Source organism: Barbus barbus, assembly GCF_936440315.1.
Source record: "Barbus barbus genome assembly, chromosome: 47".
In the NCBI taxonomy this organism is placed as follows: Eukaryota; Metazoa; Chordata; class Actinopteri; order Cypriniformes; family Cyprinidae; genus Barbus; species Barbus barbus.
The window spans coordinates 7,140,929-7,156,852 of record NC_136725.1 but is presented as its reverse complement, the minus strand read 5'-3'; the positions used below and the strand labels follow the sequence as shown (position 1 = coordinate 7,156,852).

Sequence of the window (15,924 nt, the reverse complement as noted above, 5' to 3'; positions counted from 1 at the left end):
GGAAATATTTAGCTAATGCATCTTGACATATATATATATATACACATACATATATATATATATATATATATATATATATATATATATATATATATATATATATATATATATATATATATATATATATATATATATATATATATATATATATATATATATATATATATATATATATATATATATATAGTGCACAGGACCTATGGACAACTATTAAAATACATTATGGTGCTTTTTGGTCCTTTTTTAGAGATTGATAATATGAATCAAAATCCAATTTTTGTTGTCATACAACAACATGAGATTGGGTAAATAATGATTTTGAGTCAACTAACGTTCTAAGTGCTAATGACAACATAGCATTAACAAACGTATTTTTCACAAACAACTTATAGTAAGAATAACATCAAAGTGACACTGTTGTCTTGACACTATAATTACAGCTTGCAATTAGCTGAAGTGTTCCAATCCATAATGGTGACATTGAATTGTGAATCCCATGGTGCTGTACTTAGCTGGCCGGTCAATACAAGACAAAAAAAACCTGCCACAATAGACACTTCCATTTTCAAAATGGTCTTTCGATTTTGCAGTGAATTTCCTGATTGAGGACCTGAACATGTTCACTGGTTTAGTGCTGAGACACTGAAACTGTGTCTACTATTTAAGTCCTTATATGAATTGTAATCTCAATTAACAAAATGCAGAAATACCACAAAAAATACTTCTGATCATTTGTGAACCCCAAAGCTATGTAAATGGAAGAAGTTCTGAATATTGAAAGCATTTTCAGTGATTTTAGTTGGATGACAGCATTTTGTTTTACATGTAAACATGCTTATTTTTGCAAAAAGCTACCATAATTAATAACTTGGCATCTAAGTAATAAAATAAAATAATTCTAGTACATGTTTTTATATGAAAAAAAATCAGACTTGGTGTGAACAGACCTTCAGAATAACCTAGATATGTATGTGTTCTTTATAGTCTGCATGTTGAGTGATAGTTGAATATACCCCAAAGTTGGATGCAGCAAATCTGTCGCTAGCGGAGACATTGGTGGATGCAGTGGTGTGGGCGTAGTAGGCGTTGATGTTGGCCAGCAGGGTGCTCATCACAGCAGGGACCCCGGGACACATATACTTCGACGAGAGACATGCAAAGTGCCTGTGTCCACAAAGAGAAGGAAGACGCAGAGGATAAAATTGCTTAATTTCAAACACATCCACTATACATCCAATCTGTGCAACAAAAAAAGACAATCACTCTATTCCAAAACCTAGCTAGGCAGCATTTATGTTTCAAAAGCGTGTTAAAACTAAAAGGATCAAACTATCTTCAAAAATGCAGTATTTAGATAATTTTGAAAGCAGCATTGCATTTATTCTTTTAATCCCAGAATGCACTGCAACAAGCTCAGTGAAAAAAATATATCCGAGATGGCAGGCAAGGCAAGAAACATGTTGATCATAAATAAATCGTTAAAAACGGCGAGTGTAATTAAAATGCAATTAAATTATTAATTTATGAAATGCAATCAAAATGTTACCTAGTTTTCGTAAATAATATTTATGTAACGCACAGTTAGCTTAGCAACATGCTAATATCAAACGCTTCTGAAATACGGTAGAGTGTTCCAAATCACTGATAAGCAGTTATTTTAGTATCACTGATATTATAGTTTGTTACATTTTTTTATTCATTTTATTTGTAAAATTTGTTGTCTGTTTCTGTCATTTTTATTAGTTTTTTTTTTTTTTAATAATGTATTGTATAGTTTTTATTGGGTTTTAGTTTTAGCACATTTAGTTTTAGATATTTTAGTACTTCAAGTTATACAAAAACGAAAATGTTGCCTTGGAAACAAGCTTCAGTTTTTTATATTTTCAGTTAAAGTTTACTTTACTTCAAGTAATAAAAAATATATTTTAGTTTCAGTTTTTAGTAAACAGAGCGAAACAGTTTGCACAGGGCAAAATAAATTCATCAGAACAATATATTGAACTGAGACAACCTCTACACTTTTGGCTCTCACTCAGTGGCAATGGCTCTCTACAAAAGGTCTGTCTGAGAGGGGCCTAGTTAAATCACTGCTGATTGGCTGGCTAGATGGATCTGTCATTGCTCCAACTGGCCTTGTGGCCCATTCGGTGTAAGATATGGCGGCTTGCGTGTGCTTTATTTGAGTGATGTGCTCTGTTAATGAGCATCTCCTCACACTCCTGATGCCTGATCGAGACTGACTCCCACTCAAGCCATTAACAACCACAGACACGAACAGCACTCAGGAGTTCATTTCTTTACTGCCCTTGCTAGTCAAGATTCAGCTACTGCCATGGAGAAGACTGTATTTATTCATCCCCCGCTCACCTTCACTGATTGGCAAAGTTATTATAGTCGGGCTGTAGTTTTTAGATGCTAAAAACTTGCCATAATATCTTGTAGTGTACCATTGCTTCAGTACGATTATCGGGTAAACTGACTTATGTGTGCAAAAGCCCACAAACTCCTGATTGTCTCAAGTTTATATGTAAAAAGCACACATTAAATCAAGCAATGATATCTTTTTGCAAAACTTGGATTAAACGGCTTTATTCATTTGGATTCATTTTACAACGCTACAAAGTTTTAGTTAACTGAACTTTTAATATAGGGACATACACCTATCAGGTTTCATTAAAAATATTTTCATTTGTGTTTTTCAAAGAAGTCTTATGGGTTTGGAACGACATGAGTAAATAATGACAATTTTCATTTTTGGGTTAATCATCCCTATAAGTTAACCATAATTGTGTACTACAATATGAAAGATAAAATAATTGATAAACTGATAACTTATAAAATAATTACAGAAAAATGGCATTGGTTATTTTCCATCAATAATGGATGAACTGATTGAAATAATATAACATCATTTCAAGCAGATTTTTATTTTTTATTGAACTATTCTTTAATAAGTTTGTTTCTTCATCGGAACAGATTTGGAAATATTTAGCATTAAATCACTTGCTCACCAATGGATCCTCTGCAGTGAATGGGTGCCGTCAGAAGTCCAAACAGCTGATAAAAACATCACAATAATCCACAAGTAATCCACACCGAATCCAGTCCATCAATAAACGTCTTGAGAAGTGAAAAGATGCATGTTTTTAAGAATCAAATCCATTACTAAGATGTTTTAACTTTAAACTCTTGCCTTTGGCCAAAATAAGAGTCCACAATCCATAACAACGCTTCCTTCACAAAGATATTAATTGATGGACTGGAGTGGTGTGGATTACTGTGATGTTTTTATCAGCTGTTTGAACTCTCATTCTGACGGCACCCATTCACTGCAGAGTATCCAAGTCTTGGTTAACAAGTCTTATAATATTACAATCTGTTCTGATAAAGCAATAAAAGTGGTCTGCGTCATCTGGATGGCCTACTGTATGGCCTAATGTTCGCGTTTAGATGAGAAAGATGAAATTAAGAAAAAATAAATGAAAAATCAATAAGAATGCAGCAAGGAAAAACAGATGGCTTAGTGGACGGAATGAAGATATATGAAGACAAATGATGGTAGTATGGAGGGTGGACTAATACATACGTCATGGCCTGGTAGATGGATTCAATCCCATAGCGCATTGCAAATTCATCCACTATCTCTTGTGGCACATCGTCAAAGTACACCTTCCAGGCATCATCGCCACGTGCGTCTGGGATTTTCACCACACCCTGACCGAGGACATCTGTGATATGATGAAAGAGGTTCTACGAGAAAGAACAGAGACTAAATATTATTCACTAAAAGACCAACATCCACTGACTAATAATGCGAGATCTGTAGATGGTTAATGCAGACACTGGTAGTCTGTGAGCTGGTTGTGTTCCTCTACCTCATGTAGACAGGTGTACTGGACGTGGTAGGGGGCCACTTTCTCTTCACCCTTAATTTCCACACTGATCTGAAGACGGATGGCACCAGAAACAGCAGACTTGTCCGTTCTTTTCTCTGTGGGGTGAGATATGTAGAATAATTACTATATGTGCAGACATATTTAACCCAAGGGAACAGTGCAGTAAAAATAACTGTTCAGGGTTAGATAGGATCTGAATGTGTTTATTTGTTTGTGTGTGTCTCTGTGTCCACAATAAAACTACCTTGCCAAAGGACTCTCTTTAGTGGTGATTGCCAAGGGAATGGTTTCATTCACTTGATAATTTCAGGTATAATAAGGTATAATGAATAGGTTAGCCATTTACATTGACTATATTAAGAACTACAAATTTGGATTTAGTCATGTTGTGCGCTTCATTTCTACATAACATTGGTGGAAGGATGTAGTTGTTTCAGAGCAGTTAACAGAACCAAACATCATGAAAATCATTTGGTTATGATCATTTAAACTAGTACTAGTTAGATACAACTGGTTTTAACTAAATTTGAATAATCTTAAATTAAGTTTAAATAAAGCAACAAGTCAAAAGAAGCTGCGTGCTACAAAGATGTAGTTTCAAGTTTTCCTTTCTCTTTGTGGAGTGTTACAAGCTGATTGTGCATAGATAAGATCCCTGAAGTTGCAAAGACTAAAGTCTCAAAACCAAAGAGATATTCTTTATCAAAATTAAGACTGTGCCACGCCCCCCTAAAACGGCTCGTTCGAACACGCCCCCACTTGTCTACGTCACGAAGTGGAAATATTTGCATAATGCCAGCCAAATGTTCACGCAAAGAAAGAAGGCGTAGTTTCAGTAACCTTAGTGTTACAGCCATGACAGGGAGACTCTGTGTGTTTCTAGGTGAAAGCAGAAGCACTTTATTTGGCCTTCCGTAAGTAGATGCAGGAATCATTAAGATTACTTACAACAGAGCAGCAACACATTTTATGGACGACCGTTTCGTGAACCTAGGAGAGGAGGTAATTCTGACTTTGCTCTGACAATCTGGCGCTTCTGAATCAGCGACTGTATGCTTTGTTATTAGTTTAAGTATTTGCCATTGACTGTTTAAATGTGGAATTTTGCGCGTCGTGTGTGTGTGTGTGTGTGTGTGTGAGAGAGAGAGAGTCACAGCGCAGCGTCGTTTGTGTGTGTGTGTGTGTGTGTGTGTGTGTGAGAGAGAGAGGGAGAAACGGTCACACAATCGCGGCTTGTGTGCAAACACATAAGAGCATCATCACTGTCTGTCACGCGACTGTTCCCCTCTCGGGCTTGAACTGATGGTAAAACTAAGGACATTATTAACTGTCTTTACTATAATTTTGAAAGCTGAAGCTTGCGATTATGGAAAGGGGCGTTACATTTCTGACGCAGCTTGTGGTGTTCGGCCAATCACGACGCACTGTGCCAGTTGGCCAATAAGAGCAGACTACACTTGTCAGAAGGAGGGACTTTGTAGACAACGAAGCGTTTGAGATTCATTTCAAGTTTAAGATTTTCATCTTATATTTCTTTAATTTCTTCTATTATTTCAATTATCAAAAATAGTTTTAGTTAACAGTGAGGTTTTTTTAATAGAAACACCGGGTTCTTCTTTCCCTAACCATTTCCCCTGACAGGCAAATTATTGGGATAATTTATGTGTGTCGGCTAAGTGTTGAATTTCCGACTGGAGTGGGCTACATAATAATCAAGGAGGATATCTGCTTCGAAGGAGGGATGAGAGAGAGAGAAAGAAAGAGAGCGAGAGAGAGAGTGAAAGAGAGGATGATACGGGTGAGAAAGTGACAAGAGGACATGAAGCTGAATTACTACTATTGAGAATAATTGTTACAGCAGATGTGGTGGCCACAGATTCAGAGGAAAAAGTATCAGAACAGTAGAATGGACTGTACAAATGAGGACATCAGAAATGAGAGAATAAACAAAGGCTAGATTACATCAGTATAATAATGAAATGTGAAAAAAAGCTGTGAGAGAGAAACAGAATTTGGAGCAGTGGATTTCATGGTTGGGACGTCCTGGAGGCCTCTGGGCCGCTGCACACTGGGGTAATTGGGCGAGAAGGGACAGGCTGTCAGGTTAGGAGACATGGGTAATGGAGTATACACACAAATCTTAGAAGCATGGGCCACGTCCCACTTAGAGAGAGGTGGTCTACACCATTCATCATCATGAGCAAATCCCACAATTCAGTATAGTGAGGTTTCTTGTACTACAAACAACTAAAATACATTTGCATGATGCCAGGAGACTGTCAAACCATATAGTAATACTTTCAAAGAAAACTGACATTATATGGAATAGAGCAGCATGAACCTTCCCCAAATTATCTCCAGAAGAAAGAAACTCATACGAGTTCAGAACGGTGAGGGTGAGTAAATCTTGACAGAATATTCTATTTTTATTTTGTGTGTGTGTGTGGGGGGGGGGGTGAACTGTCCTTACAACAAGTATATAAGTCAATGTGAACGTTTTGTGCTCTGTAAGTGCCTTGGGTTTAATATTTTAGCAACAAAATAACCTCTTTCCTTTTATAGAGAAGTCAAAGCATGGCAGAGAGGTTTTCCACAAAGGACCAAACACGTTAAAAAGATGCATCCAGCCACAATGACAGCACACAGTGTCATCCGAGGAGACGCTTACACAACAAACAACAAACACCAGCCTATACCAAATTTTATTGGATCAAATGTAAACATTTCAATGGTTTCATTCCAACATTCTGAATCCAATAGCCAGCCTTAAAATGACTGAAATGCTGCCGGTTGTTGGAATAGTGAAGTCAAGTTCCTGCATATCTTGCAATTCCCTGAACTTCTACATTATTACAGAGCGATAAGGACAAGGTGCAGCCTATACACTGAAGCTCAATGTAAAAAAATTATAAAATAAAATAAAAATAAGACCATACAAAGCACCAGTTGAGGGCTTACCAAGGTTGTACCAGACGTCCATTTCTCCACTCAGTGTGCGAACCTCAATGATACTTTGGCCCAGGAAGTCGTCAGATTCTCTCTTCAAACGCTGCTTAACTCGCGACTTTATGTCGTCATCTTCATCCCAAACACGAACTTTGATGCGATCAGAGGAGTTGTGGCATTCACTGGAAGACAAAACATATCTGTGTTGAAGATCAGAAACTGTGTATCTGATTTTAAAGACGATACCCTCTGTATATTGCATTTGTCGGCTGCATACATTGAGTACGGCTCATTTTAAGAAAAATAATCATTATACATTTTAAAAATAATTTCTTGTGAGTCATAAATTAATGTAATTTTTGGTAACACTTTATTTAAAGGAGCAATTCTCGCTGTTTACTTGTTGCTTATTGGCATGTATATTACTAGTATATTGGCTGTTTATTAGTACTTATAAAGTGCACATTAAGTCTTTATTTTGCATGACCATATTTTAGATCCTTTAATCCCACCGCAGACCTAAATTTAACAACTACCTTACTTTTAATAAGCAGCAAATTAGGAATTTATTGAGGCAAAAATCATAGTTAATAGTTAATTACTAGTGAGAATTAGTCCCCAAACTAAAGTGTGACCTAATTTTTTTGAATGTAATGGTTGATTAAATGACTTGACTACATGATGTTGCCCCAATTTCCATTATGGAGGAATCAATGCCAGTCTACAGATCTTGGTCAGTAAAAGCCACAGAAAATCACAGCCTCAGCATCCATTCAATCATGCGTTGTGGTACTCTCCTGAACGCGCGTCGAAGACTGTTTTCTTTGCACACAAATAGTATTATTGTAGCTGCATAACAGTAGAACCACAGATGCCACATGGACCATTTTAATGAAGTCCTTACTACCTTTCAGGACCTTGAACATATCAGTCGCATTGCTGTCTATGCAGGATCAGAAAGCTCTCATCAACAATGTGATTTCATCAACAATATCTTAATTTGTGTTCCAAAGATAAACAAAGGTCTTACGGGTTTGAAAGGACATTAGGGTGAGTAATTAATGACAGAATTTTCATTTTTGGGTGAAGCCACAGCCTGTTCACTCAGACAAGTTTATTTGGATAGTGAAAAGAGATTGGATCAAAAACTGGGTGACACACATTCTGATTAAGTGAGCCTAGGGCAACAAAGGAACAAAGAGTGACACTTCATTCAAAGAGATGGTCTCTGATTGGTAGAATTATACTTACAAATGAAACTTTTCCTCCCAGACAGGATTGAGGTTGCCATAGATCGTCTTGGTCCTCTTTTTGGTTTTACCCACCTGGACGGTCACATAGGGGTCACTGGAGCCGGTCTTATCTTTAGCCTGCAGTCCTTGAGCACAGACAACTATAACCGAGACAGATTAGAAGACGGGAAGTCATCGAAGCATAGAGAGAATTTGCACTGTGCATCATTCAGAACTGAATTTTAGAATGACTTTTAAATTGCTGCATTTAATTTGAATAAAAATGGAATGACATTTCCCAAAAAATGGCAATGATCAGTTTTTCAACCTGTGATGGTGATCTTGGCTGACCACTTGGACGTTCCATCCAGGACGCTCTGCTTGATGGTCTTCATCTGCTGAGCATGGATAGCCTTGCTGACCACAAACACATCTCGGATGACCTCAAAGATCTCAGGCTTGTTCCTCTCACGGATCTTCATGCGATCCTTCATGGCCATAATGATGTTCTGAGTGCGGTCCTCGGCACCATGTTTGCAGCTCTTTTCAGCCGCACCTGAATTAAAAAGGGTTAACGATGGTTAACATCCATTTTTATTTCTGGAGACTGGATTAATGACACTGTAAATTAAATGCAAACAAAAAAAGTCATAAATTACTTATGGATTTGTTTTGATTACTTTTTTAATAAAAATCAACAATTAAAGCACTTGAATTAAATGTATTCCATGTTCCATTTGCAAAAAATCCTCCATGTCAAAACACCCTAAAAAAAAAAAAAAAAAAAAAAAAAAAAAAAAAACTGTAAAACATGGCAAACTCATAAATCCTAAAGACACCCTGTCTTATAAAATATGTGTGTGATGATTATTTTACGGTGAGCATCAACTCTAAATCATTTTCTTAATTTTGGCTAATGGACCTGTCAACAAGGAAGATGTCACTGAAGGAAGCCCATTTGGGTAAATGAGTTCAACAGGGCAGATGTCTAATATAGAAAATAATGTAAAAAAAATAAAAATAAGTTATCTTGTGACCGACTCTCTGTCCGACTACTAGTGAAAGCACTAGTAGGCCAGGCTGTCTGAACCCCACAAATGTGGCCTTCTCAGGCAGCAGATGAAGGTAGGAGACTGTCAAGCAAGTCTTTTGGGTCAGACAGAGCACAGGTGCTCATACTTACGCTGCAGGCAGTCAGCATTCAGCAGCTCCTGACACTTCTCGTGACATTTGACCCCACACTCCGTGCAGCGCATGCCCTGACGCGCGATGCCCCAAAGAAGCCCCTCACACTCGTAACAGTAGGTGGGCGTTGTGGCCGTCCATACCTCAAAGTTGTGAGGTGTTGTACAAGAAATGGGGTAGATTAAAGCTTGCAGCGTTTTCTTATACACATGGTTCTTCTGTAGAAGTGAAAGAGTAAAAGTGATCAAATATTTATTTAGAAAATAATTATTTAATATAGTCAGAAACAGACAGAAGTTAAACTAACCAGTTCCTCATCTTTTATGGAGGAGCGCGAGGCCATCGCAGATGCAATGCCAGCCTTCCTGGCTTGGACCAGAGACTATCATACAAAGAATAAATGTTAGAACAGAGCAAACCAATAGAAAATCTCTTAAAACACACCTGGTGAAAGAGATGCCAGAAACCAAGTGGAATCCAGATGTCAAAAATAAACATCTAAGCCAAAGAGCAAAAACCCACAACTTCAAAACTAGGGGTGGTGACTATGGGAGTCCCAGAATTCAAAGTGGAAACCAATGTCTGTGCAGTAAGGGGATGAGGGATTAATGAAGAAACCAAACCATTACTGATAAGCCTAGGTATAAACAGAAGCATCTAAAACACCCTGTTATATAGAATCAAACAACCCGCTTTAAAACAGCCCTTTGAAAGTGATGGCCCAAAAATGTTAGAGGAAAAGTCAAACTAATAAAAGTAAACCAGTGGAAAGAACCATTTTTTGCTAGCTTGCTTATATAGTATATCAAGTAAGGTTGAAATGGTTTGCAAATACATTCATTAAAGTATAAAATCATTTTCATATTATATCTCATAATAAATGTATGGTATTAGCAGAAGTAATTTAACCATTATTATTTCATTGGAACAGCCTACTTTTGCAATGTTATGCTTTCTAGCTATGTATTTGCAAACTATTATGGCAATACTGATCCTGCGGATGCAGTATTATCTTGATATACACAAAAAAATAGGTTCAGTCAAATGGGTTATACTCAAAACTTACCATAGCCTGACCATGCAGAGTGAATGCATTCAAAAGAGTTGTAGAAATTATATTTTATGTTTTTCATGGAGAGGAGAGAGATCAGAGAGTTGATTTTATTTCACTTTACATCTTTGAGTCAGAATTTAAAGTTATAATGGTGGTCATTTATTGCTTATGAAACTTAAAACTGCTCATATTCTGATGTTTTTGTTTAAACCAGATTTGTCAACTTACTATTGTCTTTAACTAATATTTTAGCAAGATTTGGACTGATTATGTTCCTACTGGCAAACAATACCACGTTGAGAATTATAATAAAAAAAACATATGTAGCTTTTGTTCATTTTAATGCAAGGTGAGGACACATGGAAAGAGTACTTACCACATCGCTAACCAGAGGAATAGCTTTTTTCTTGCGAAGGTCTGGCATACTGTCAATTCCAAATATTCCACTCCCATTTCTGTGGATATCAACACTTTGTATAGGAGTATTTTCCATGCTTAATAATTAATACATAGACAATGAATGCGTAAATAAAATGTCACTAACTTCTTATAAATAATTCTATATTTTCATAAATACTTCCATAAGAGAAAAAGTTAAATAAAGTAATGCAGCTATCAACTAGCAATAATGCTTAAAGAGAAACTTACCCAGCTTTGCTCCAAGCATGCCTTGAATTCTCTCCATTTTCTTTGCCCTATGGCATCAAAAACACAGTTTAGATCAATCAATGTGTGCATGGGAAGTAATTCAACTTGAGCATCACCTAAGATAAATGCAGAGGACACAGGATTGGTTGAGTTTCACCAAAAGGTCTGAGAAAGCAAACCAATACAAGACAACTAAAACATGACTTTGTATTAAAGATGAAGTCCTCATGATGAAAATACTTAATCTAATCAAAATGACTGACATGCAATTCATAAGATCAGAGCAAAATCAATGAAATGAGGAAAATAGAAATAAAATTTTGAAAGTAAACACACTCTTGTAATGCACAACAAAAAATTGGGGTTAAACCCCTAACTTTCAGGATAATTACTGTATATGAACACACCCCAAAAACCACTTTTCACTTGATGACAGAAACGAGTGAAACCTTGACAAACATTTAGCAAACTGTCCCTGTGTTTTCCATCTGAGGTGAACCATTTTTTTTAAAATGGCATGAGCATTCTTCCTCAGATAAATGGAACTACAGCTGGATAGCTGGAGTTCCCCAAGGGCATGCGGTATGTTTCAACTGCTTTTAAAAGCAACAATGTAGCAAAACGAAGACCAGCATTTAAAATTATTAATAATTTACAAAGATGGCAAATCAAATTAAAGTAAGCAAAACAAAACAGAAGCAAACAACACATGTAACCATTAAAAGACAAAACATTGAGTTTTCTGTATTTGGCAAACTCAAGTAGCAGGCAGCTTTGTACATGTATAATATGCTCCAAAAATAATGCATTCAAATAAACTTTGGATGAAAAACAAAGAAAAAAATGGCGTAAATGAAAAAAGAAAAAAAAAAGAAATAACGACTGAGAATTGACCAAATAATCATAATCATGACCTGGTCATGTTCCCTGCTTCCCTCTGAAAGACAGAGCAGGACAATAAAGAAAAAAGAACAACAATTGATACACAGTATTAAAATAAGCAAAGATTCACAGAAGAACTTAATTACATGTATAACTAACCAAAAACGAAGACATTTTTTTGTACCTTGTTTAAATTCCTCCTCAGAGAAAGTGTTCTTTGAGGCATTGGCAGTCCTGGATAATCTATGTCGATGTCTCTTCTCTTTGAGCACACGTTGGATATTGGCAAGGCACTTCTGGTGGTGAGGGTCTTCAAGGGCAGGTTCATTGTCAAGACTATGCTCCGCCTGTTTTCCATTAACATCTGCCTCCAGTGTTCCTGAATTGGTGCCCTCTGGACTTATTTTGATATTACCTGAGCCAAATGCCATTTGTTGAACACAAGAATCAACAATACCTGAACTCAGATCCACATGTGTTGGGCTAAGCTCTGGAATACACTGCAGATTCTGATCTGTTAGAGGTTCCTCTACAGTATCTGAGTGGTCTAATGCATAGTATTCAGTTGGAGTATGTGAAGGGGAAATCGTGCTAGGAGTCGATAGTAGAGGATCAGAGGCTTGAGAATTATGTTGCCTCACACTGAGATCTAAAGTTGCACCATAAGAAGGTTCAACAGTGTCTACATTTGATTCACTGAATGTGGGGCTATCCTCCTCAAGGTCATTGGATTTGTAGGGACTTGGGACTACAGACTTTGTGTCTTCATCTAGACACTGGGGTTCAGGTGTCTCAAGCTTGGTCAAGGCTCCCCTTAAAGCAGAGTGGAAGGTTATCATCGCTTTACTTATCTTTACAACATCATATCCTAGATTAGATGGCTGTGACTCTTCAGTGTCCGTATTTTCAGAGTAATCTGGGTCATACACATCTGTGCAAGCCCCCTCTGGCCAGTCTTTCTCCGAATCCACATCACAGAGGCAATGCTCACAAGAGGAGTGTAGATTTTGGGAACCATCATCATAGTCTGTCATTCCAACGGTTGAACAACTAAGGCTTCGGGAAGGCCCACTACACGATTCATCAGCATATGCATCCATGGTGTGGTATCCAGAACTGCGAGAGTACATGCAATTTGATGTGCAGTCGCAGCCAATGTCACTAATAGTTTGGTTTTTAGGATGCCTCCAATCTACAACACTGGATGAGCTGGATGGGGAATCATGGTTTCCAAACAGTAGGGATAGGTGTTCAGAGCTGCTACGTGATGAATGGCTGGTCTCACCACCATTGTACCTGTACCATGTGGTGTCTGGGTGTCCAACAGTTTCCAATTCATCTGCACTGTTCTGGCAGGAGCAGTAATCCTCCTCACCCCATCCAATGTCTCCACTCCATCCTCCTTCTCCACTCACGCTCAACTGCATTTCCGAACGTCTCCAACCACTGTTCTCTTGGTCAACCTCCCTAGAAAAATAACTTCCTTCTTGATCTCGACTGTTAGAACTGTGACCTGAGGATAAGGAACTAGTGCTTGTAAACTCTTGCCCATAAAGATGACAGTAGCTGGACTTCTCAAATCTGGAACAAGGTGCGGCCAAGTTGTCAGAAGTCTTGGGAGTGTGTAACTTGGTTCTTCTTGGTACATCTCGGTAATCAGTTTCCTCATCCCACCCCGACACATTCGGTCTAGCCGACAGAGGTCTACCCTCATTCTTCTCCAATTTTCTGTGCTTTACTACTGGGCTACTATTTCTACTTTGCGGGAGAGGAACGGCATTCTGCCCACCTGGACTTCTTTGATGAGCCACAACTCTTCGAGGTGATGGATTCCCTACAGCACCAACTGAATACAGCTCCTCAATTTCCAACAGTACAGCATCTACGCAGCAAGACACCTCATCTACTGAGCCACTTACAGATGTCAGGTATTGTCGCAAATCTGATATCTCCTCTTGGATTTTATTAATCCCCTGCAACTCCTTCAAAATGTGCTCCACTATGGTGCTTGACCCTGCTTCTCTTTTCTTGTCCCCGTCACTACTTTGGCTTGGTTTATTATCCATGGCACCTCTTCCATCTACACATCCACTCTCTTCTGCTTGGTCTTTGGGCTCTAATCCTTTCATTCCCATGATGGATGGAATGGTGATACTGCCATCACTTCTACGCCTCCCCTGCCCAATAACGGCACTCTTGGAGGTTTTAGTCTGACTTTCAAAGCTACGCTGACTTGAAAGACTACACTCATGAGTAGAGGGATCTCTCTTAATGCCACAGATGAACATGTCATCCTCTATCTCCACGGGAGAGTGCTGGGAGTCATAGGCAGTGTACTCCCCCGATCCCTGGAGGAACTTCTGGATCTTCTTGCGTATGCTCCGATTGACCTTGGGACTCTGGGTCCTCTTTTTGCCAAGGTCTCTTTTCTTAGACATTCTTTGCTGAAGTTCACCCGACCCATTTGTTTCATCTTGCTCATTGGAACGACTCCGAGATAACATTCCTTAGAATGGGGTGTGCCTCAGGTGCTGACCAGAACCTTGAAGCTCTGGTGCATGCGATTACAGAGCTGTTGCATTTCACCTACAGTACACGAGGAAGCATTTTTCAGTCAAGATCATAACAGAGCTTCACATACACCTGACTTTTGAGGACAATGGCATGCATAGATTATTACAATTTGACAGACATATTGAAATTTCAATCAGTTAAATATAGGCATGTACAATCAAAAATAATCAACATTTATGTGCATGGCCATTCAGTCTTTTGCACTTCTTGATGCTTTTGTTCAGTTCTAAAACCTAGTGAGCTGCCTATAGAGTCACTCCCAATTTGAAATGTAGGCATCTTAATTGTGCAGTCTACAAAAATACTTTATTTTAGTCTAATTCTAAGGATATTTGTGTGGCACGGTTGAGCTGTAGCACACGCATGCCATTCCAAATCAATCGGTTAGGATTCTACCTCAAAGGCAGCACACTATCGCTTGGAACAAAGATTGTGACCACATATTTCATTACATTCTATACAGTCAGCGCACAGCTAAGGTGTTGAATGTATTTTCATAATTTATTCTAATGTAGACTTTAATAAATGCTACATGTTAAGGGTATCCACACAGAGAGGGGGTAAGAATTAATATATCTGGATCTCTGCCAGGTACTGAAAAAGTACCACAGACGGTTTACACTGTGTTTACAAGGATATACAAGGCACATTGTGGTCATAGCTTGCTAATTAACCTAGTCATGAAGAACACTGTAATAATGTTAAAGCATATGCAGCTGAAAAAGAGCACTAATGAACATGTTGTCCAAAAACAGCTCAAGGAGTAAAGTTATACGTGTTTAATGATATCACATGATTATATGCCAACTTTAGAGGGGCAGTCGTGGCCTAATGGATAGAGAGTTGGACTTGTAACCCGAAGGTCGTGGGTTCAAGTCTCAGGTCCGGCAGGGATTGTAGGTGGGGGAGTGAATAACCAACACTCTCTCCACCCTCAATACGACTTGAGCAAGGCACCGAACCCCCAACTGCTCCCCGGGCGCCGCAGCAATGGCTGCCCACTGCTCCGGGTGCATGTTCACTACTGTGTGTGTGCACTTGGATGGGTTAAATGCAGAGCACAAATTCCAAGTATGGGTCACCATACTTGGCCACACACCACTTCCCTTTCCCCCTTTCCCTAATTGTATTTTTTCTTGACGCATTCAAATAGAAATGATTCAGGTCCAGACATTGCCAAACTGGTGGGGCATATTCCACACAGAACACAACATATTATCTTCTTGCCTGTCAGCTCTTCTAACAGTAACTGTTACAGCACGGGGAGGGTGACAGCCCAGCTGTATTCACTGTGCATTATGATTGTTAAGCAGAACCTGCTGAGTCTAATAGCAGCTTCACCCCATTTCCTGCCTGTCAGGACAAAATGTTAGCTAGTCTCGTCTGTACACTCTAGGCTTTTCACTTTTTCATTTATTTAGAGGCACTTTTACCATATTCAGTTATTTTAAACAAATACTGCACTGAAATTGAAATAAAGGTTGAAATATCAATTATTGTGATTGTA

At 38.3% G+C, this 15,924-nt stretch overlaps 1 protein-coding gene across 1 annotated transcript in view; it reads right to left on the bottom strand.

Moving 5' to 3' along the window:
- Nucleotides 1–15,924, bottom strand: part of LOC306865832 (protein unc-13 homolog B-like) — a gene marked incomplete at both ends in the record, with an annotated part of 80,822 nt that overhangs the window by 18,273 nt on the left and 46,625 nt on the right. Inside the window, 10 exons of the mRNA XM_079410660.1 lie at nt 1,014–1,164; nt 3,587–3,750; nt 3,876–3,991; nt 6,855–7,024; nt 8,094–8,235; nt 8,403–8,630; nt 9,258–9,477; nt 9,567–9,641; nt 10,690–10,768; nt 10,962–11,008. Coding sequence (XP_079266786.1) covers nt 1,014–1,164; nt 3,587–3,750; nt 3,876–3,991; nt 6,855–7,024; nt 8,094–8,235; nt 8,403–8,630; nt 9,258–9,477; nt 9,567–9,641; nt 10,690–10,768; nt 10,962–11,008 — 1,392 coding nt within the window. The remainder of the gene's footprint in view (nt 1–1,013; nt 1,165–3,586; nt 3,751–3,875; nt 3,992–6,854; nt 7,025–8,093; nt 8,236–8,402; nt 8,631–9,257; nt 9,478–9,566; nt 9,642–10,689; nt 10,769–10,961; nt 11,009–15,924) is intronic.